Raw genomic sequence first — 24,826 nt, forward strand, 5'->3', positions numbered from 1 at the left:
AATACATTAAAATGCCCTTTTGTTCATTTACAGACCTAATGACCATCTTCAGGCCAGCTCAAATGGGACAGTTCCCTCTGGGTCACACACACCTCCAGCAGAGAGCCCCACCTCCATTTGCAGCTGGGTCCACTGCTGGCCATGGGAAGGCAGGTAATATCCCAGTTCCTCTCACCCTTGTTATCCGCTCTGAGAGCTAATATCTGCAGGGCGTGCCAGGATAAGGCAATATGCAGCTTCCAGCCACTCAGGGACTTGCTCTGGCACAAACAGACAACAGAGGAGAAAAGCTGCTCACAGTCCCTCTGTACCTAGGCAAGAGCCAGCATGCTCGTGCTCTTCAGGGTTCCTGCTGCATGGTTTGACGCTGGTGTGAAGAACCTAACAGAAACCAGAACTACACATTTTCTTACATAGCACCTGGAGAAATGAAGATGGGGAAGCCAAGTCCCAGGCACACTTTACTTCACATCCCCTTTCATAAATCTGGCAGGGTACCTAGGTAGCCCCATCACTACAGCATTCACTACCTTTAAGATCATCGAGTCTAACCTTTGTGTTCAATGGACTACAGCTGCTGCCATTGCTAATCTTTTAACTGAAGCTTTTCTAGCTTTTCAGTAAGACATAGATATCTAATTAATCTCTCTCTTTCAAAATGTCAGCTCCACTTGAAATTACATCAACGCCTTCAAGAATGATAATTATTTGGTAAAATTTGTGGTAAAGTGGTCAACAGCAAGTACTGATGCTGAAGACAAGAAAAGATAAATTATTACTTTTCTGACACCTTCCCCAAAGCATGGCTCAAAATTTCTTGTTTGCTGAAATCTGAGAATGGATCATCTAAAAAAGGGAAAGGGTTATTTGCATAAATTAACATTTGCACTGGGGAAGGAGAGATCTACTGTTGATTTATCACCACTTGAACACTGGCAGGAGAAGCTGGCGGACTTCAGAAACTCTCCTAAGCTGTGAAGTTCAGGATCTGAGCTCCACATGGCTGCAGAACTGGAAGGCCTGAGCTCCAACAGCCCATGTATTCTGCACAAAGCATAAACTACAGCCCACATAAATTAATCTCTGAGCTGGACCATGGATAAGAAGGTCACAGTGTCCTGACAGGCTAAACTAACTTCTAATTGCCAGGCCAGTTATCAATGCTGTCATCGTGTTAATTTTAGTTGACTAGGACTTATTTTCAGTCTTAATTGTACCTAAATTATTTGTTTTGTCTGCAGACAATTGGTGTGCTTACCAAATATCTGAATATTTCATACAAATCTTTGGTCAAATGCCAGTGTTTAAAACATGGATTCATGCCTAGAAGGACAGAGTTTCCCACAGAAAGCTGCCCTCCAGGAAGGACAGCAAAAGAGATGGAGGTAAATGAAAATGACCTTGAAGAGCATTGCTCTGAAAAAATGACAGGCCTCCCATGAAGGGAATAATGTAGCTGAATTGCAGTCTCACTACTAACAGTGGTTGTTGCTATGGTGATTGATACCGAAGAGCCCGTGTAGATGAAGGCTGCAGAAGGAATAGTAATTCCTGATATTGTTCAAATCACTAATGTAGCTAAGGAGCCACCTCATGCACTCTTGCAAATTAATATTTGCATGTGCTCACTGCCTTTGCCACGCTGCTCCCTTTAAACACAAATGAGCTATTTTTCCATTCTCTGCAGCAGTATTTGCATGGTATTAGTTAATTATATCGGAGCAATCAGATGCCAAAGCCCCTGCTGATAAATAATAGTTGGTTCAAAAATGTATTTACTGATTTTGAATATATTTCCTGAGAATCGGGATTTATTTGAATTCATTTGAAGTGCTTTTAATTTTCTGAAAATAGAATTAATTATGACCCCACAATTTACAAATAGAAGCAGCTTATGTACAAAAGATATGCCCACTCTGAATTTCTTCCCTGTCTTCAATCTCACTTATGTGCAGTAAGGTTGCTAACTCATACTTGCAGTCCCCTTTTGTGTTGTTTTGTTGTTTGCTTTTTTTTTTTTCAGTCTCCTTATTTTTTTCCACCAGGAAAGTGTTAGGGAGTTTACCCTTGCCTTCTGGTTAAATGACTGAAAATTAACTCAAATTAAGAACAAGTGAGTCCAGTGCAGATGGTTTAGAGGTAAATAAAGCAGCTTGGGAGGAAAGAAAAAAAAGATGGTCAGAATGCCTAGGGTTGATATGGTGCTGCTTTTTGCTAAAATTCAAGACACACCATGGGGATCTCATGGGGATAAAGCCATTATTATTACTATTACTCTTTTATATTCTGATTGAATAATCAGCTGAATCAGATTGCAGATGTTTAGTACTAGCCAAAAGGTAAATAGAAAAAAAAAAAAGCTATGATATGTTTAGTGGGTTTCTTTTCTGACTTTGAAAACTGGAACCTACATAGGACAAGCTCACTCCTATTCTCTCAGACATCACTTGCTTATTAAAATAGCAGTTTTACAAATTACACCAATTTGGCAAATCCCTCAGAAACATCTGATAATATCCATGAAACTAACAGCTGCTTTAGTATTATCACACTGTATTCTGTGTTTCTGAGGAATATATAAAGGTTCTTCCAGCAACCAGCACAGAGCATTACTGAACAGGGCCTTGCCCCGGTGACAGTACACACAAAAAACACATTACTGTGTACTCAGACCTCTTGGATTCCCTGTGGTTATGAGGGTTTACTGCATAGAAATTTCTGCATGACCAGAAGTTAATTTTGCCATTGCAGAGTCTACATCACAGATGCTTTGCCAGGCAAAGCCTACTCCACAGACCTCACCTTCCATCCATTGAGCAGACTTCCACACTGTGCTCATCTGCTAACACAGAAACATGAACCACCTTATTGCACATGCTTGTTTTCTCCATTGCTCTCTGGTGTCTTAGTCCAGCTCAGGAGAGAGACTTCATAAAAATCCTAAAAGCTACACTTTAAGTCACATTGGCAAATGATGGCACAATTTGTTTTACTTTCAGAAAATCTGCAAACTCTGTTTTTTCTTTTTCTGACTGGGAAAGGCAAAGAATTCAAATCCATGTCTGTTGTCCACAGCTCTGTTGCCTGCCACTTCCTCCTTACCCACACACTCCCAAGCAAAGGGATGGCACCGGTTTAGCCAGTTGGAAAAGTGAGTTGTTTCACCAGAATTAACAGTCTTTTACACTGACATAATTAAAAAGGGAGTCCTGGAGGCTTGTAACAATCTACAATACTTATCTTTATTGGACACAGGTAAGGAAGAAGGGAGCAGCAGCTGACACTACAAAGCTACATGCACTGCTAAGGCTTGTGCTGCTACACTCATGTCAAGAAAACTGCACAGACCTCAAGGCACTTGTAGAAAATGAAAAAATAAGTATTATTCATGGAAGGAATCACTGCACAGGCCTCAGTAACAAACCGACTAAAGAAAAGCCACACTGGCCACCCCTCAAGATACATTTCTGAACCAATGGGCCAAACAGGTAAGGCAGAGAGAAAAGCCTCACTTCATCAGGATAACCTGGTAACCACAGAAGCTGAGGGCTCATCACTGAGGTGGTTTGGGGAGGGTGAGAGATTGATAGGCTTTTCAGGAAACAACCAGCCCCAAATTATTTTCAAGCATGTGGCATTAGGAACAGTTTGCCCATGGAGGTGGTACAAGCCCCATCCCTGGAAACATTCAAGGTCAAGTTGGATGTGGCTCTGAGCAACCTCATCTAGGTTAAAGATGTCCCTGCTAAATGCAGGGGATTGGACTATATGTGAAGGCCTGAAAAGGTCCTTTCCAACCATTCTATGGGGACTCTATGACAAGGGCACAGCTATTATTTGATGCAAACAACATACCCATATAATGAAGCTACAATTCCACACAAGAACAGCAATTATTTTTACAAAAAATGTTTTAGATTTTCTACTCAAATGGAAAATGTAAGCACTGAGTGACACTCACTACAATTAAAAGTATAAGGGCCATGTGCTAACTGCACTTACTTTAATTGTAGTGAGATTTCTATAGCATTAAGATTTGCCTTTCAGTTTTTATGGCTTTGAAACAGAAAGCAGCACTTTGCTGCATTCTGACTGAGATGAATAATCAATCGTACAACATAAGCAATTATTTTCAGTTTGTTAGAAAAAAATAAGTGAATTGAAGTGTATTTTATAGTGAGCTAAACCTTCCCAGTTACACTTCATCAAATAAAAAAATTTCTTTGGAAGATATAAGCAAAATTAATCCAACCATTTTATCTTTCTTTCTGTATGAAAACAGCATTTTTCAGCAACTAAGATAACTTTGAGATGTTTTTATCCATTAACATGACTCATAAACCAGCTTGTTTTGGTTTTGCATCAAATGTTTCATGGTCCTTCCCTGCGTAGGACTGTACTGAGTTCAAGCTAACTGATCTTGTTTCAGTCTTCAGATCATATGCTCAGGAAGCATAACTGTTAAGCACTCGTTAATTAGCATAACGCATATGTACCCGTGGCCACTGAAGGATGGAACTCCTACCCACGGATCTGCCTTCCTAACACCATCACTGGCACTGACAGCTAGAGAAGATTTCCCTTAATAAGACTAAACAGATTCTTGCTTTTTGGATGAATAGGCTCAGAATTACAGCTTCATTCTTACGCAGAAAGCACTTCAGGGACACGAAATACAATCAGATTTGGCAATAAGAGATGCAGTTTCTTGGCTATTTCAGCTAGGAGAACATGAACTGTTGACAGACAGACTGCCCAGAAGATAAACATAACTACAGGCCAATTTCTGCTCCTCTGACAGTACAATGTGAGATTGGAAAGAAGACTGAAAGACAACTTCTCTAGCTAAAGTACAGAAAGAGCAGCAAGCCAAAGCTTTTCTCTGCGTGCAGAGGTAACGTGGAGTCCAACAGCATCAGGCTTTCATTTTAGTTTTCCACAAATCTTTCTATAAAACCAGTTTTTTCATACCACTCTTGCACAACTCTGTGAAAATCATCATCTAGGGGCTCTGCAGGACTTGTGTGTGTGAGAGAGAATTTGCTCTCACCCTGTTCTTTGCATCTACTTTTTTCCTAGTGTACCTTCAGGAAAAAGTTGTAGAACTAGCAAATTCTAAATTGTCTTGTCTTCATATTGTGTTTTCATCTATTATGCTTCACAGAATAAATGATTTGTGTAATATACTCATACAGACAATTTATCTGTAACTGAGGGATCAGCATGTGCAGAGGCCACCATTGCTGTGCTGTGCGAGGCACCACTCAGTACTGGGAAACTCCACTTCCAGAATGTTACAGATGTCTATTCTTTTTAAAACCTCAAGAGACAGCAGTAGGGAAAATAAAGCCATTTTGCCCTAACCTTCTGCAGGCAGAACCCTGGCACAGCTTAAGCCATGGCTTTAGGGTTTAATTCTTGCCTTATGCAATGAGTATCTTACCTCTAAACTAAGTTCCATGCACTATTTTACATTTAATTACAACAAGCATCCAATACATTAAAAATGCAACTACCTTCATTTTTCCTGTAAGAGTGCAATTAAAGGTAACTACCAGTCTCATTTTTCTTGCTGTTTTGCTCTGAAGGAACTCAGGACAAATGTGATTATGGGCTGAGATTTTTCCTAAATAACAACGAGGATTTTTCTGCAATTCCTACTGCTTTCAAAGGAGCTCTAATACTTTAAGCAGTGATAAACTGGCAGCTGTACATGTTTAATTTCTGAGAGCCAGGGCATAATGCACTAGGCATTAATCCCTCCAGCTGTCCAGTAATTAAACATCATGTAAAGCCCAGAGGATATCACTGCTCTCCTACCTTATTTATGAAGGACTTTCATTTGTTAAATCTATAGTAATTTTCTTTCCATTCTTGGAAAGAATTGTAGATTCCTCCACCATGGGAAGTGTACTCAAGTTACAGCTGCCTTCTATAAAATGACAGAAGTTTCAGGCTAGCCATGAGTCTTCTCATCCCATGCTGAAATACTCATGAATAGTGATAGTAGATAAGTATTTCCTCTTCAGGCACAAATGCAATAGTATGGGCTTTAACCCCACTAAAACTGGTGGGTTTTTCAGGGAGAATATATGGCCAAATCTGATCCTCTGGATTTGATTTCCCTCTGAGCTGACAGGAACAGTATACATCACTGTGCACCTAGTCTGTTAATGAAGGTAAGGAACAGAATTCCTAACTTTGAGGAAAGTACATATTAATCAGGATGCAAAGGAAGACAAAGTTAGTGCTACATTATCACCAACTAAAATGCCCTCAGTAGGATCTGTGGAGATGTAGAATGAACAGAAACAGTATGGTCAAATCCCCATGGGTAGCATTGGAAGTGTGACTCAGATCAAAACACAGGTACCCTTTACTGCATGAAGAATATGATGCTGAGATGATATGCCGCCTTTTTTTGCTACAGGACAATAATAAAAGACTAGCCACACGATCAGAAGAGATGGGGACAGAGCCTTGCTCTCTCTGTTGACCATCCCAGCAGAGCCCTCTCAGGAGGAACAAGTGATGTGTGCATTGAAGGGGTGCAATGCCCATTTCGGCTGCTCTAAAGCCATGCTGAAATGCTCTCTGCATTCCTGAGCAGTGGACAAAACACTGGATAATGTTTCTCTTAGCAGAGATTTAACAAGTTCTGCAATAGTTAGTGAAGTCCAGACTGGCACTGAGTTGTGATGCTTTAATTACAGTCTCCCATATCTAATTTCTCTTTTTAGTCTCAGTAAACGCTGTCCTAAGCTTGTCCAATCCATTGTGACAAAGGTTAGTTACACTGGGAGCAGAAAACCTCAACCAGGGAAATAAAAAGGAGGAAGTCAGCACCTCCAAGCCAGCAAAGTCAAGACTGCTCTTACGTTATTAACTGTTGATGTCTATTTTAGAGGACTAAACCTGACCTCTGAATGCAACACACTTAGTATTGTAAAGACAAAAATTACCTCTGCTCCAAAGAACTGAAAAATCAGGTTTTTTTCTTCGTAGATACATGCTTTTATTTTAAAAAGGCAGCTATTTGCATTTTCAAAAATTGTTTGTGCACTAGAAGTTGGCATTGGACTTACAGCCCACCTACTGGAAGTACATTATTAAGGCAGAAAGGTACTTAGCTACCTACATGCCAGGATTAATACCCACAATTCATTCATCCCTGGTGCAATTACAGCCTGTTAATCTGGATCCCTAATCACTGGTGCTTTATCCACTGCAGGTTAAATAATTCACAGCTTCCTTTGCTTCCTTGGGAAATTCTTCCACTGGGTAAAAATTTTTCCTCCTTGTTTATGGGTGAACAACAATAAAGTTCCTTGCTATCCTTTGACAATGGCTTCTAAGCAGTATGATGGGGCCAGAGCCTGGACTGCCTAGCAGAATGACAGCTTTCCTAGCACTGGTACCAGACCAGGTCTCACAGGCAAGCAAATGCTGTTTTTACATACCTCTCTGGAAGTTTTTAATGTAATGGATTTTACCTATTAAATTCCTGTTTCTTGCTCCAGACATAGCAAACAGACCCTTATTTCAGACAAACACAGTCTGCTTTGCTTACTCCTAAGAGTTTTACAGGGCTGGATTGTACAGGGAGAGATGAGGAACTCTCAATATTTGATTTATCCATTGTTTGAGATAATGCTGTTCTGTTTTTTTTTCCAGCACACCTGCACTCAGGTAAATCCAGAGCTTGCTAACTTGCTAGCTTGCTGAACCCTTTGTCTAAAGGTTACAAAAGGTTACAAAGGTTACAAAAAGACAGCATATGAGACTGCAAATTCTCTCCTTCCTTGGTGAAAAGATATTCTGAGCAATGCTGTGACAAACTTTTTTCAGATCACACGGCGTGCCAATTTAAACAGCAAGTCTTCAACCAAAAGCAAAGGAGAGGGATGTAGAGCACCAGTTTGTTTGAATTTATGCAAGATGATGCACCAAGGACATGGCTGACATAAAGAACAAAGAAGAACCCACCCAAACTGAAGATTCTCTTACTGATATTCACATTCGTCCATGAATTTCTGAACAGCAGCTTTCTACCTCCAGCTGGCTGTGCCAGTGACTACACTGACCATGCTGGATAATTTCACGTTGATTCAAAAAGCAATTACATAATTCTGAGGAAAAAAAAAAATCCATGAATATAAAATCCAGAATACTACCTGAAAAGCAAGTTATTGGAGGCCAGAAGCAGACATAGGAGGAAGACCCATAATTCCCTTGCACTATTCTTAAAAGTTTTGGATGATTCTAGTACCATAATTGTTTCCCTCTCCTGCATTTGATCCTCCCTGAAATTGAACTGTGAGCATTTTAGCCCAGGACAGGTACAAGAAGCTAGACAGCTCTGTGTGAGGTGCAGCCTTAGCTATGCCAGGGTGCTCTGCTCCAAGGGGCTGCAGGTACCAGTCAGTGCTGAAGCTTCTTTTAAAATGAGAACAAAAATGTGAGTGCAGAGGCTAAAAAAAGAGAATGCTGAGATAAGAGAAAACAGATAAAGGATTCAAAACAGAGAAGAAATGGGAATTTTAACAGAGTATCAGTGGGTAGGCTTAGTGAAGTTTATCAGATTTGAATAAAAGACAGGATAGCTATCAATCCTCCAGAAGCTCTTAAGAGTTTAAACAGACAACATATTTGTTCTCATTCATGAGGAAAACATCTTAATTTGACAAGCAACCTCACTGAAAATGCTCCCACTAGAGCCACTCAGCAATGCCTCCTGTTTCCTTCTGAAAGTGATTTTAATGGCTCTGAAAGGTGCTGAGTCAGCAGATATTAGCACTGCAAACTTCTGATGTTTGCAACCACCCAGGAAGCTCCAAGTTCAACTGTCAGTGCCTTTCTGCCTGGTCCTCTGGGCAGGGAATGGCCCATCCCGCATTCAGAGCCAGCCACGACCACATTGCCAATGTGGCCCCACTGAGGTGGCAGCCTGCATGGGGACAACACTCAATGACAAGGAACTAAATGAAAGTCACTAATTAATTTCACATGAGTTACACAACATCCATCAGAAGATGGTGCTTTGTCCTTGAATTAAACTTCCATTTTAAGAACCTGCACATGCACTAAAAATGTCCACACCACGATTAAAGATGCTGAAACATCCGGAAGAGAAACACTCAATTATTTCTAAATCCATTAATAGCATCATTATGGTGAAATTATGTGGGATTCAGAACATATTTACATTCATTTTGAGGGTTACCTAGAGCCTTGAAAAACAGAAGTTCAAAGCAATTTCAAGTAGATTTTAATTATAAATAAAAGACTCCGTGAGACAACTTCTACAGTGCAAGCAGCAGCATTAAATTAGTGGAGGCAGCCATCAGTGTAAAAATAATTTTAATTTCATTAACTCCTATTGAGGAAAAGAATTTTTTTTCTCTAGCAGTTACAATTCTCTTCTATACCTGCCTCTTATCCACGCCTTCCATTCAATGAAAAAGGACTCAGGACCAGAGATCTAAGCACATCACCAACTTAGCACATCACAGTCATTTATCACTTAGGAGTTGCCCCCACACACAGGTTTAATTCCACAGGAAACAGGAGGCCACATGTGCAGCCTAAGGATATAAAAGGAGGGGCAGAGAGAAACGGGTTTGTTTAAGTTGGAGAAGTTTAGAGGGAGATCTTGCAATTTTTCAGTATCTAAATGGGTCATACAGGGAGGCTGGAGGGCAGCTCTTCTCAGAAGAGCACAGCAAAAAGAGAAGAGGCAACGGGCACAGATTGTGACAAAGGAAAAATAGTTTTACAGTGAGTGGCTAAACACTGGAACAGGTTGCTCAGACAGTAAAATCTTTGGTTAAGACTCTATTTTGGTTGATAAAACTGACTGGAAAAAAATTCATCCAGTGTTTTTACTTGGACCCACAAAATGTTATCAAAAAACATATTTCATTACAAAACTTCAAAAAAAATTTAATAAATCCACATTAGTGGATAATGAACTGGCTAGGTATTAGAGCCCAAAATTCAATTTTCAAATAAAGAAACATCCATGTGTACTTGCATGTAATAATTCAGCCCCTTCAGCAATAATCTGGAAGTAAAAATAACATTGGTAATGCCACCTGCAACACCAGAAATATTGATAATGTGTGAATAACTACACACAGCATGAGATGGCTTCTTAATAGCCTAAGATCGTTTGCACACAAATAATTTAACAGCCAAAGTTATATAAGAACAGTATTAGATTATTTTATTCTGCACAGACTGTTAAGACTGATATTCCCTAGATTCTGGTGGTCTGTATAAAACTGGAAAATCATCTGGGATACCAAAGGGAGCCACAACAATGAGGGAAGCATTCATTCAAAAGAAAATACTTGACAGCAAGAAGAAGAAAAACCAAAATACGTTTAGTCTATCAAAAAGACAGTTTGAGAAATGGCTTGATTACACAGTGTAGTTTTCACAAAGGGAAAACACTGTGAAAGAACTCTCATTCAGCAGAGAAAGGCCTAATAAAAGGCAACGGCCATTTAGGGACTGAATTCAGAACTGTTACGGTGAATAGTGTATCATTCTCTCTCTGTCCAGTGAAACCAACAAGCTACTAATAAAGAAATGTCCAGACCTACCTATTATATCCCAGCAGAAGTCAGCCTTAGTCTATAGGGCTGCACTCTGCAGGAGAGGAAAGACGTGGAAGCAAGCTGCTGAGCTATCACAGAGGAAGGTTTGAATCCTTACCACATCATCTAGGTATTAACCCTAATAACCTTGTCATCCCAGAATCACCAACTATATGCTGCTATACTAGTAAAAGAACATGTAATTCTCCACAGAGTTCCCTTTATATTCTCCAGCCAGCTCTAACTGGAGAATCTTTCTTTCCTCTTTTTCTAAAATTCACTACTTAGCATTGCAAATGTAGAATGGATGAATTTGTTGGCAGGAAAAGTCATCCCTTTACATGCAATTTGTAATAGTCACTCTAGGACTTTTATAGCCCTGAAGGGAGATGTTGCATACATATTAAAGCATTACTCCAACTCACCAGGAGTGCAACCAGCTTCATCAATACCATTTTCACAGTCCTTCTGCCCATCACATCTCCAGGACGACGGGATACATTTGTTGCTGAGGTCTCCACAGCTGATTTTTTCAGCTGGACATACTTGCTTGGCTGGAAGAATAAAGAAAAATAAAACAACTTAAAAATAATTCTAGACACTTCTTACATTGTTTGCACTTTTGAAGTTACTTTTATTTTGCATGGCTCAATCTTAACACATATTACAATGAAATCCCGAGTCAAAACTGATTTTGAAGGATAACTTTCCCGTATGTGTTCTCCAAAAGAGATCAAAATACTTCCACACTAGAACAAAAAAATACAACAAGGGGGGTTGGAGGTGGGTGGGAAGTGCCACTGTTTATTTCAACAAAATCCCAGAAACTTAACTTTAAACTCAAAAGAATTACCCGAGAGGAAGAAAAGTCAGATTTGTATACAACTTCTACCTAGCATTTCCTTGCAGGCAGGGCTCTTGCTTCTGGCCATCCCAGGGATGCTGAGTTGTAACAAACTGTGCATAGGTCCCCTGGCTATTTACACACTCTCGGGGCCTGGTGGCCCTTTCCCACCCTCTTGCCATCTTGGTCTGCGCATGGGCTAGAAGTGCCCAGCTTTAGGCTGCAACTTTCCTCTCTGCAAAACGCTGCTGTCTCTTGAATCCTATCACAGACTTTCCCAGAAACAAGGATGCTTCTGTCCTTCCAGGCAGTCCTGAACCAGCCAGTTCCTTCCAGGAATGTAACTGTACAGGAACACACAAATAATACAAATGCCACCCCTCACTCTTATTTTCAAGCTTAACGCAACCAAAGTGAACTGCCTCAAACCCCCAACACACTGTGCTTTTGCTGGTAAAAGACTAGCACCCTCAACACAGCAACAGTAGTTCTAGACAAGCTAGCCTGAAAATACTACCCCAAATTCAGTCTGGAAAAACAAACTGCCTAATTTTAGTATAAGGGTTTACTCATATTTTTGGTATTGCAAAGCAGTTTCCAAGTTTGGTGATCTAGGTAGATTATGGTCAGTTAACCTGGGGAAAAAATGGAAAGCACAAGCATGAACTCACACACGTTAAACAAACTTAACTGTAAGTACCTAAACTGAAGGCAACTGTGATGTAAGACATGGAGACACAGAAGACCCACAGAAGCAAAACCACCAGTACATGCAAGAATACAACTAAGAATTGCCAAATTCATCTGGAATCAAGTAAGCTGTGAAACTTTTTCTCTTATAACAATTTTGCTCTGCCAAAATTCCTTCCCTCCCTGCTCCATACTGTAAAGAGCAACAGACCTACATTTATTGTGACTAGGCTGCTTGAATGTGTCATGTTCCACAGTTTAAACAATTGTTTAGTATTCTGGAATCATCATCCAGTTTGGCAGGATTTGCTTATTAAACAGACTAATTTCTTTCTTTATAAAAGTACACATTTACAAATAGTTCTTCCATTTGTATTAACGATGATAACGCTATACATGGCTGCAGGTCTACTGAAAAGGGAGTAACCTAAATTCTGAATTAAAACAGATTACCCTGCCCTGCTAAAGGTATTTATGCAGTCAATCAGCTCCCCAAGTACTGATCAAGAGAAGATTAAAATTATACCTCTCCCCTTCCACCTACCCAAAAAGACTGTAGAGGGGCATCTTAAAGCCCCAAAGCATCAATCAGCCGCTTAGAAAGCAGTGCCATTTAATCCCAGGGTTTTTAGCACCTTGAAGCACTCTGAGAAGCAGTTTCTAGAAGCTGTGGGCAACCAATATACCAAGAAAAATTAGGTCCTACCCCAGACAGACAGTTAATAACAGATATAATGAAGTTCTATAACCCTAAAGCAAGACAGTATTTTTGTTAAAATTTGCTCACTGCATACCTAAATAACATTTACAAATGTTGCATGATCTACAGGGAAGGGGGGAGAAGGAATCTTTCTTCAGGCTTTTTAGTTGTTTTACTGTCAGGTTAGTAACAAAATCACCTGTCATTGGAAAGGCTCCGCTACACACCCCCCAGGATCAACATGTTTGCCAGCTCAGACTGGTGCCCTGCCACAGGCTGGGACCCATGGCCTAGATTTTCCCCTTAGCCCCAGTCCCTTTAAAGCTGCAGGTTTATAATGCACAACTGCAGGGACAGTCAACGGCACTGAGCACTCCTGTCCTTCTGCAGGAGTCAGACAGCACCTCTGAAAAACAGCTCACTTGCCAACTGTGCAAGATGGCAGCAAACAAGGGGCCTGCCCTCACCCTCAAGGAAGCTGGCCTGCCTCACCATGGCAGAGGCTCCAGATGCCATCTCCAGAGCTGCATGCTGGGGTACACCATCCCATCCCTAAACATGCCCAAAGAATTCATGGATACAGAAGGAAAAATTCTGAGGCAGCTGACTGGCAACCAGAAGCCCCCCCTCGAGAATAAAACTGAGTTTAAAGGGTCCATTTGGCCTAGAAGCACCACAGCCCCTCTGCACAGAGAGCACGCACCCCAGAAATACCACTTCTGTCAGCTTTACGCAGCCCTCATGTGTCTGGGGAACACTGAGTGGAAAGATAAATAAATATGTTCCGCCAAGTCACTATATATATTTTTTTTTAAACCTCTCTATAGAGTCACACTGGCAGGAGGAGCCTGCAGGGGCCAGGGAGGGAAGGTGCCAGAGGCTTCAACTCACTGCCATCTGCCCCTCTGAGGAGAAAGGTGCCAACTCTGAGGAGGAGACAGCAGCTTCTGGGAAAGGTAGAGGGATGGCCACATCTGTGAGGGACCAGAGGAGGCCTGGAGACATGAGAGAGGCACAATGCACACAATACCTGGCTGCAGGGAGGGGACACCAAGCCCAACAGTGCGGCCACCTTGTCTTCTGAGGTACCCGCCCAGCAGCTTGTGTAAAAACAGGGCATTTTACCACAAGTACCATAGAGAGGGATTATGTGATGGGGTCTTCAGCAACTACCTGAGCTTTGCATTCCTCCATCAAGGCCTTCAAAGCCTCCCAGCTCAGAGGTGCACAGCTCCACAGCCACTGAAACCCAGCTGCTCCTTCCCAAATGCCTTCATCACCAAACCCTGGGTGTGTGAGGAACTGCTCCAGAGGGCCGGGCAGATGGCGGTTTGCTGCTGGGGCAAAAACTGTCCTCACTGGATTAACCAGTGCAAACGGATTTCCATCTTTTTGCACTTGGGAAGTTTGTCTCCTGTCTGCATTTGTGCAGTGCATTCCAAAACAAGGTTTGCATTGGGCTGACATACTGGGAAAACTGGGAAAGTCACAAAGACATTTGTTAATCAGGTTATTGGACCACAACCCAAAAAACAGTTCTAGTTCTACTTGCTGTCATGATGGAAAGGAACATTTGTTTTGATGCCAAGTAGGGCCAGCTTTTTCATCCTCATAGTAAATCTCCATTGAGAATTAAGTGGGTCAAGACAGATGAGAACATTTTCCACACACCTGACTTCAAAGAAGGTGAAATATAATTATAAAATGGTATTTATACAACACTAGGATCATTAACCCGCAAAAAGGTTATTTACTGGTCACAGTATGGGCACTGCTTTTGCTTGGCTGCTGTGGGCAGATGCTTTAGGAAGCTGAAAGGTTTGGAAAGGTATAGACAGAAGACTCCTATTTATGGAAAGCAATCTTTGTGTTAATCATCTCACTGAGAGCGTAATTACATCCATTTTAAAAAATGTAAATCAAAGCTTGAAGTTGCAGAGGTGCAGCAACAGAATCTGCTGTTGGTCACAGTTCATAAAATCAGCATTCCAGTCGTTTCTGCACCCAAGAAATCGTTGCATAGAAGCCAATAACTTGTAAGCACTGGCAGGTACACCAGGAGATCTTGCATAAAACTCAACCCAAAATTTTTATGAGAATGCTTCTGCATTATTTCAGTAAGTTGGGTCCCCACTCTCCAGAGATGCTGTAGCAGTGCAAGCAGACTCAGTGTTGTTGTCCACGCTATGAAACGGGCTTTTAGCTACTGCAATCCAAACTTAACATTTCTGGTTTTGCACACTTTTTACACAAACCCAGGCTTTTTGGGCTTATGTGACCAAAATGTTTACTTCCTACGTTCCTCTTCATCCACTCTGAAAATAAAGGGTTATAGGGCTATACATGATGGTGAGTGCTCTTACCCTGGATATATTCTGGACCAATGTGAGTTATAGCAAGATCTGCCTTTTCAGAAAAGCACCATTAAACAACTTGGTTGAAATGTCAGACACATCAAGACCAATTTATCACAATGAACTGCAAATGCCAAGGATGGACAACAATGGTTTATTTATAAGGAGACAAGAGCAAAGAAGACAAGAAGGTTCCATTTACTCACTACAGCCAATGGCACATTCTTCTTTTTCTTTATGGGAGGCTACAAAGTCTTTCACAGAACCATAGAGCCTAACTGGCGCCCCACTGTTTGCTTCCTCTCGTGCCACTGCTGTGCTTTTCAGGCTCCGGACATCATGTATATTCAAGAAAACAGAATTGATTTACTTGCAGAAGACCATTTGTCAGGTTCTCACCAAACAGGTACTCCAAGAGCATACACAAAATTTAATTAAGCAGCTTCTACTGGTGGGAAACCCACAAGACTTTTCATCAGCAGACTGAAAAGAACGCCCTTTGTGGAAATACATCTGCTGAAGCAACCTGCCATCCCCTCCAGACTGCCCCCCTGTTTTTCCCCCAGGTTCTTCAGAAGAAAAATCCCAACCCAAAGCTTCATTCTTCAACAGAAGAAAATAGCATACTAAAATGGTTTAATTAAATTTGACACGCCAATAAATTGTTCCTGCCAAACTTCCACTTCTACCTTATGGAACTTGAAATTCCTAACTCCCTCTTTCCTCCAGAAATGGTTTAGTTGCTGGCTTTTTTTAAAGGAAGGTTTTTAACGAAGACCTCTGCTTCTCAAATACTGCCCTTAAATCTTCTTTTGTCGTAGTTGGCAGTCCTATCTCAGAGATGTACCAAGAACAAAGTAAATGTTCATACCTGCCCATGTACAGGACTAATTTCCAGTCAAAACAATTGTTAAATGACCAACTGTTCAGAAGAGAGGAAGGGAGCTGACAGGTAGAGATTGCTTAGAGAAATACAGAAACTCACAGGTCCCAGTTCCTGGAGATTTGTGACTCAGAAAGGTGTCTTGGTCACAAAAGTTTACATATATAGTCTTATTAATAGATATACTTATAAATCTGTGTGTATAAATTTATATCCCAGTCTCCAGTCACCCCTGACTTACATCTGATACTCTCCCCTGAAGTATTTAGAGTACATAAGAAACATTTCAAAATCCATCTTTAGATTTAAACCACTATGCAGCTGAAGGTGTGTCTGCACTGGAATTTCCCTTCCCTCACCTCTTCTCCCACCCCAACATAGGTGCTAGAACAGGGATTTCTACCCTGTTCACCCACCAGTTCACTCCATAGCTCAGGACAGGTTGCTGTTACCTTCAGTTTACTTAACCCTGCAAGACACAGCAGATTTTCTGCTAATGAGTGTTATATAACTGTATTTGTTATATTTAGTTAATCTCCTATCTCTTCCTTGTGCCAAGCCCAAAACCAAACAATACCAAACAAGAGCTTCATTACAGTGAGAAGTGTTTGTGTGGGAACAGCAACATCCATAGTGGAATTTCTTTGGCGTTAGCACACACATTGTGACTACACAGGAACTCCCCTGAGCCCACAGCTTCACAGGGTGCCTGCATTTGAATCCATGTGTCAACAATAGACAAAGACAGTAAGTAGGTGATATGGGGAACATTAATCAAAGTATCCTTTCCACAAAAGGTTATGATTCTGCCGTGAACTTCCCCTTCTGTCACATAAAGCAACACAGTATGAGAATCAGCCTGCTGGGATGGCAAGCTTTAGGTGAACTTGTGACTTGTAAAGCCAGTGCAATTGCATCCAGTAGCAGTATTTGGTTTGCTCCTCATACCTGTATTGTGCCTTTACTCAAGATCACTGAGAAAATAAAGGCAACTTTACATTTCCAGCTGAGACCAGCCCAGGCCAAAATGCATGTCACGATTAGTGGATTAAGTGAACTAAGATTACAGCACTTGGGGACTTGGAATGAAACCCAACCACCACAATAGATGTCTTTGTTGACAGAGGAGGCCGAACTATCCATCTGCTAGCATAACATGGTCTGTTGAGGTCAGAATTGGGGCATGCTGACAACACTGATTCGCAGGACCTGGGAACTTGGACTGCTGCTCCCTGACTTAAAAGTTTTTGAGTGTGTATGAACACATTTATGTACAATAACCTTTGTAGGAGCAGGCCAAGGCAGAGAAATAATGAAAACGTATGGTCTCTGCACAAAGAGATAATTATTTTATGGCCTTTACCTTTAAACTTTGAACATAAATTACTATAAGTGACTCAAAAGATCAGGAAAGACTTCTAAGAAACCATACTATAAAGGTCAAGAAATCATATACAGCATTAACAGCTGATACATCTGATGAAAAGTTAGATTCTGTGGCATAATTTGTTTGATGGTGACTTATGCTCAGAAGTTCCCAGTGAAATGGAAAAGGATTTACACAGATTTAATCCCATTTCATTGCACAGTATGGCCCTCAAGTCCATTCTTGTAAGAAAGGCTTCTTTACAACAGCATGGGGTAGCAGTCTTCAATGAGTCTCCGACTCCTTCTCTACCTAGAAACTGGAGAACAAAATAAGCTTTGTGTATGAAGAGTTCAGCACACCTAAACTAGACTGCATAGTACCTTGCCTTTGTGCAGATTATCACATTGGTGATTACTGCCTTCAAGAGCAGAATGAAGTATCAGGAATTCAAAATCCCAAAATCAATCCTGGGAAAGGATGAGTACTCTTGGGCTTCCAGCACAATTTTTGCTGCTGTCTTACCCGTTTTAAAAATCAAAACTGCCACCAACCTTGGGTAAGAAAGCATCTCCTTTCCTCAGTCAGAACTGCAGAACAGTTGATTTTGTCTTTCTGTAAACATAGCAAATGCTCACTTGCTGCAATCAACTGACAATGTTGCACCTAATTAATGTCACAGCTTTGCATGATATTGTTTTGATGGCACTTTTTCTCTATCTCATATGGCCAACAGGCCATGCTGCTGAGCAATTAAGTCCTTTATCTCAAGTCACTTGGCTCATTTTGGGTAAATCCAAATCAATATTAACGGCCCATGGTAAACAGGAGATCAAACTGCATGATTTCATGATCTTCCTTGGTCTTAAACTATAGGAAGCTTGCAATAATTTCAGTAAGGGCCACAGGAAGCTTTTTTATTGTTTTAAACTTATCCTTATAGTCATACTTTCTAACATTTCAGAATTTACAAACTAGTATTAGATGTTTAACAACAGTCAGGATCTAAGTTGCTGAGACACATTATATTCAGGGTTTGACTATATAGCACTTGTAAAATGACAGGGTTTTAATGGTGTCTGTACCATACACAGTGACCTTTCTCCCCGGTCAAGTCTGGCTGAGCACAGAGAGACCAGTTTTTAAGAGATCATGACAGGGTTTTAAGTATGAGAAGGATCTACAGGCTACAATAAGATTTTTCTGCTCCCAAAAGAAGCCACATTTTATTATCTGCCACTACACACACGTGAATTCAAGAACAAACTGTAAAGGCTCATTGCCTACAGTATGCCCAAGTAACATATTACAAAAAAAGTTCCCTTCTCACTTAACACCTCTGCACAGTGGGTTAGCAGTTCCTCATTGAGGCCAATCCTTGGACTGTCTTGGCTGTTGTACTCTACCCCAGCTCAATCAGCCCAGCTTCAATGGTCCTTAGATGTTAAACATCTCTAAGCATTGCTGTTGTCAGAGATGCATGAATCCTTCAATAAACTTGAATGAGATATAATTCCAATTCTTAATACCATTTTGCATAGATTTTGGACAACTGTAATGTACAAAACAACTATAACCCCACCTACTCATGGCATGACAGTGCTAGAAGGTGTTGATTCTGTTGCAGAGCTGAGCATGAAGAGTAAGATTGCATGTGGCAAGGCAGAAGACATGTAAAACAGAAGAAGGTAGGTGTAGACCAACTCATCTAAGTAAAACATTGTTACAGTGTGTAGCCATGTGAGATACCAGGAAGCTCTTGCCATCTCTGAACACCATGGAGTTTTATATCTTTCCTACACCACAGCCATATGGTTACTAGAAACATTTGCTTAGATTAATCCAGAGAATAAATTAATACAGCTCTGTAATGATAGGCAAGTGTCTAGCTGAATCACTATGAAGCACTGCCCTTATTGTTTAGGGGAAGAAAAACAGGATTTTGACGAACTGAAGTCTGAGGCCATCTGCCAACTTTTCCCCCTACTTCTACAAACTTTGGCCCCTTTACGTGTTTTCTCTGTGGATGAGAAATCCATGACTTACCCTGGGCTTTAAAAGCCAGAGAAATATCCATGTACTCAGAAAAATACTGGTCCAAGAAATTCACTGTTGACTTCAACTGAAGCAGGAATCAAGTCTCAGATCACACTAAGTATTTGCCCAAATGGGTCCAGCAACTGCTCCATCCCAGCTAGTACCTTGGAAACCAACCAAAATATATCCTTGCCATTTACTTCCTTAAGTCAAATGGATATTACTAGTACAGTGATTTTTAAGAGGAGCACAGATGATGTTGTTTTGCAGCAGTCATATGGCAGATGAGCTCTTTTCAACTCAAGTGGGGAAAAACCTTAACATGTATCTGTGTGCAGGGAGAGTTCAAGGTACTAACTTAAATTAAAAACTAGCCTCTGTTGGTATTTATGGGTAAAAAAGTGCAACATCAAGACTTCAAACAGGTTGGTGCTACAAAAGCCACTGAAACCCATGACTTAGACAAGCAGAAGGAATGGGCATAGAGTAAGAGTGGCTGGATGCTTCACACTACCCTGCTGAGACCCTAACATGGTCCCTTCCCTGTGAAACCACCAAACCTTCTTGCTTTTCTCTCTGCTCCACCTCTAAGCCAGGGCAGAACTTGCCTTCAAGAGGGGTTGTGACACTAAGACATTATACTAGCTACTGAAAACCTGAGTTTCCACATTAGAGTTCTTCAGATCATTTAGCACTACTTGAAATTTTATTTTCCCTTCACTGATCAGCAACTCTGATCTCAGGAATCAGTTGCTCATGCCCTTAGCTTGGCACAGATTTCCTTCAGAAATGTTTTTTTAATAACAAAGCTATTAAATATTTTTCACATTTAAACAAAAGCAAATATTAAAAAAAAATACAAATAAATGGCTTTGAGATGGTCAGTTAAAATACTCCCCTTTTTTTCTATCCTGAACATAACATCTTCTTTAAACTCTGTTTTCTTTAGAGCTAGTTTCTGAGTGATGTACAACATTGTCCTGTCAAACCTCCCATCCCACCATTGTCTACAGCAATAATTATCCTGTCAGTCTGTGCACACATTGCCAGCTGTAATGCACTTCAACCTCCCCTCCTTTTCGCATTAACAGTAATGGGTGAGGTCAGGAAAAAAAAGAAAAATAACAACACAAAAAGGAAAAAAAAATGAAAAAAAATTGATTTCCTCTTCTATAGCCCAGAAATCAAACTGAACTCCAGTCTTTGGCATGGTTGAGAGCAGAGCTCTGCTCCTAAACAGAGACCTTCTACCTCTGCTAATATCCAGAGATGCCTACGGTGAAAACCTAAGCCTGGCTGCAGACAACCTTTAAAATCTGTGATTATCTACTGTGTTCCCCCATGATTAGTGATGCATGATTCTTTCTGGGCAATTCTGAATCAGGAAAGCCTTCGGAGAATAAAACACTTGGAGGTAACAGCTGACCCAGCACAGACTGGTAGCAATGTTGCTGGGAATTGGCAAAGTTCAAACATAGACATGCTATGGGAAGAAAGAGGAGTGTCAAGGAAGAAATGAGAGTCAGGAGGTTAAGGCAGCACAAGCTAGGCATGAATGGAAGTCAGCTCATTAACCCTGAGAAATACAACTTTTGAAAGGAAAACTTGTTCGCTGCCCTAGATCAATGATTCTGAAGCTTTGCGGACAAACAGATTTTGGAACAACTTTCAAACTTTCTCACGCAGCCCCACAGCAGACAAATTGATGCATTTAGCTGCTGAATGCAGCTCTGTGGGCCTACGATGGCCTTGCTGAGCAAGGCTGCACAGCTGGGCAACGACTGCCTGAGCCTTCCTCTACCCAAGTGTGAGTTACTACATGTCTTCTGTAATCTATATAGGTCAGCCACGTACCTAAGTAGCATGGGCTAATTCCCACTACCTGGGTATCCCATGGACATACCAGATCCAAGTCTGTAGCCTTGATTTATGAGGCCTATCCCTCATGGCCTGACTTAGCAGAGATCAACACCAAAAGAGCTGTTCTCTACAGAAATGCAGGTAATAACAGTATCCTGATCTGGTGTAATACAGGAGTGCTTCTTTACTCCGAGGCTTTTGGTCTAAACACATTGTGCAGCTTTATGAACACCTCTAAAGATTCAGCAATAAAAGACTCCAAACTGCAGGACACAATCAATCAGTCATACCTCCTGGTGTTATTTGTAACTCAGCAGTTTGAAAGCATCTTGGAACAATTTCTGCGCAGATTCTCTGAGACATGAGACATTTACTTTTTATTGAAAAGAACATTATTTTACTGTTTTCAGCTTAGATACAAATGATGGAGAATTTTCTAGACTCTCTTAAGATCTGTGGCACTGTGGCCCTGAACTGTTAAAAATTAGTTTCTTAAAACAATTTGTTCTTTTCACTAGCAGTCATCTCCTCTAGTACAAGCCTACCAGCCACAATCACCTTTGTCACTTGTCAAATTCTTACACAAGCAACTGAGCACAGCACCAGGATTGATTTATCTATTTCTCTTCACCTATATTGATCTTGAAAATTTCCCATAATATGCATACCAGAGTACTCCAATCCATTAAAGCATATCCAGAAACAAATCCCAGAAGGTGGTTTACTTCATACACATTCTGGCACATTTAAGCTCTTGACTTCTCCACGTCTTTTGAAGCAAATTAATGCTCAACCCAAAATTAGGTTTTAAATCACAGTTTAAAAAACAGTTCACTGGACTACACGATACAACTAACAAAAATAAGTTAGGAGATGTCAGTCTGAGCGTGAAGACAGAAAAAATAAAATATTTTCTAAATACTGAAAGTAATTACAAAAATCACTTAAGTTAGAGAAATGCCTCTCTGTTTTACAGGGCCAGTACACAAGCTGTAATTGAGAACACTAAACATATCAAAGCAAACATCCAGAATGATACTGGGACAAACCCACTGGCCAGTTACCTTAGTAGAAAGGGTGTTGTAGCAACAAAAGAATTAACAAAAAACCCCAACCCCTGCAATGTCATGCTAAGTGGCTATATACTGTTCCCATTTAGCAATTAGAAAAGCCAAGAAATATCGGGGTCCAACTTCCATCTCCAGCTCTTCCCAGTAAACCCCACTTCCACCAAGGCAACAGGAGCATGCTTAGCCTGTAAACTGAGATGTAAAATAATATACATACAAACTGGCAGATAACAGATCTGTAAACTGAATTATGTAAATTTTCCCGTGGCAGTTCCTGTTTCTCACTCTTATCACTTAAGCAATTTTAGTACTGTCCTGAAGATAAGCACAGTCTGGTATCTGATGGACTCCTAATGAATATACTGTTAATTGCATAACCCTAAGTACAGTAACTTTTTTGTTCATCAAGGGCACGCAGTAAACAGCTTCTCTGCTTGAGAGCATCCTTGTAATAAATAATATATTCTTTCCACTTCTAAATATAACCTGTAATGAGATGCCTTAAAGAATTCAGGCTGCACCTTTCACCAAGCACTTTTGATCAGAAGAAAACGAGCCACAGTTTGTTCAGACAACAGAGCCTGCATTAACTGTGACTGTCAACTTCCCAACAGGCCCAGGCCTGAAAGGCAGCAAGCCTATTTCAAGTAAGTCATGGCAGCAAAACACTCTCCTCTATCTAAAACATAGTGTCTCTTTATCTCCAGAGATACTCTGTGCAGATGAGATGAAAAGAAGTATATATATATATGTATTAGATATGACAGAATAGATAAGATAGTATACACAGATATACATTAGATAATTATTCTTCACTGAGCAGTTTATTCCATGAAAGCTCTGCCATCAATCCACCTATCAGGCAGTAAGCTAAATACACTGTGCAAAATCTCACCAATTACATTTTCCATCCCTGTGACATGTCCCCTCTCAGAGGTTTCTCCTGGTTGTTGAGTAAAGACAGATCTCCAAGGATCACAGAATAGAAAAAAGGCATGGTTGATGATGATGCATGGTTGGGAAGGAGGAAGGAGAGAGGCCTTCCCTTACCCATGAACAAACTATTTTCCCTTAACAGAACAAGACTATTTTTGCCCTGAAAATTCTTTCTCAGCGACCTGGATACCCAACTAATTCCCAGATGGAGTATGCCCTCGTGGCAGAGCTTACTGTGCCTTGCAGCAGCTGGGCTAAATGTCTTTATGTATAAACTACGCAGCTTCAGTGACTTCTCTTTGCAGCAAAGAACTTCCCTTGTTTAAAAACTACAGAACCATTAAAATCAGCCAAATGTTTGCACAGCAAAAGGTTGTCATTCCTACATCAGCACCCCATTTAAATGAGGGATATCTTTAAGACAGGTACCTATTTTGACTAAAGACTTACATTGGTAAAGATTTCCAGACAAGGGACTCCACTTCTTTATTTACCACTACTGTTAAGAGCTGTATCTTATCTCTAGTTCTAGTCCTAATCTCTAGCTCTCTTACCTAGTTCTGGCTTCTGTTCCCTAGGTCAAATTATGCTGTTTCTTACTAAGCTAAAGAAACAACTGTGTGATGAAACCTCTCTTCTAAGGAGACAGGTGTAAATTGATAAAGGCAACTCTCAACCCTCTCTTCTATAAATCAAATACCTTTTTAATACGGTGTATTTTCCAACTCTATCATCATGTAAGCCGTGCAAGATTGTTCACAGCCCCTTGTCTAATAACCTTCCCACTTCATAGCAACTACTCACGTCTTTTAACACCTCTCAGTCACCTGTTCTTCAATGCGTTTACGATGCCCTCTTCTTAAACTACATTTTTATAACCTTTAAGCATAAAAGTCAAATCACATCTCACAAAATACATACAATAGCTTATTAACACTCAAGTATCTTATTAACAAGGTCATGATTTAAACCAGAAACAGTGAAGAGTTAGACAACTCCCGTTTTCCCCAACATGTTGGCATAGATTTTTTTTTAATTTTTGTTTTAATCTTGATGTATTATATTCCATTAGCAGTCTTCCTTTTTGTCCAAAACTAGTTAACAGCATGATGAGCACATGGAGCTTTGGAGCTGAATTGTGTATTGTGGTAGCAGTTAGGGACTCAAGTCTTGGCCTGCAAACCTGTTTAACTTTTTAATCTACCATGAAAACACCAGCTTTTACTAACTTTTTCTGCCACTGCAGCTCTCATCAACCAGTATCATACTGGATGGATTTGCTTTTTATACAGCTAAAGAATTCGTTACAGTCCTTAATATACTTGGCCACAACCCTCTCCTGCATACTTCTGGCTTTCCTTATTCCATGTCTTTATCATCTAACTACCTCTAGTATCTAGACTTGCTTCAGCTTGTACCTAATTGTTTCAACTTTCAACTCTGATGCTGATTTCCTATGGAAACAATGTTTAAAAAAACCCCAAG

At 40.5% G+C, this 24,826-nt stretch overlaps 1 protein-coding gene and 1 long non-coding RNA gene across 4 annotated transcripts in view; one reads left to right on the forward strand and one right to left on the reverse strand.

Moving 5' to 3' along the window:
* LRP8 (LDL receptor related protein 8) overlaps positions 1-24,826 on the reverse strand; it is a 163,451-nt gene that overhangs the window by 25,292 nt on the left and 113,333 nt on the right. For both annotated transcript variants that reach the window (XM_051624555.1, XM_051624554.1), the window contains exon 4: positions 11,027-11,155. In XM_051624555.1, coding sequence (XP_051480515.1) covers positions 11,027-11,155 — 129 coding nt within the window. The remainder of the gene's footprint in view (positions 1-11,026; positions 11,156-24,826) is intronic.
* On the forward strand, positions 35-9,852 carry LOC127386884 (uncharacterized). Of its 2 annotated transcripts, none has more exons than XR_007890004.1 (3): positions 35-153; positions 3,256-3,488; positions 7,675-9,852. It is a non-coding gene; the product is annotated as an uncharacterized LOC127386884 (long non-coding RNA). The 2 variants fall into 2 exon arrangements; XR_007890003.1 differs by having other exon boundaries at positions 7,849-9,852.

Source organism: Apus apus, chromosome 7, assembly GCF_020740795.1.
Source record: "Apus apus isolate bApuApu2 chromosome 7, bApuApu2.pri.cur, whole genome shotgun sequence".
In the NCBI taxonomy this organism is placed as follows: Eukaryota; Metazoa; Chordata; class Aves; order Apodiformes; family Apodidae; genus Apus; species Apus apus.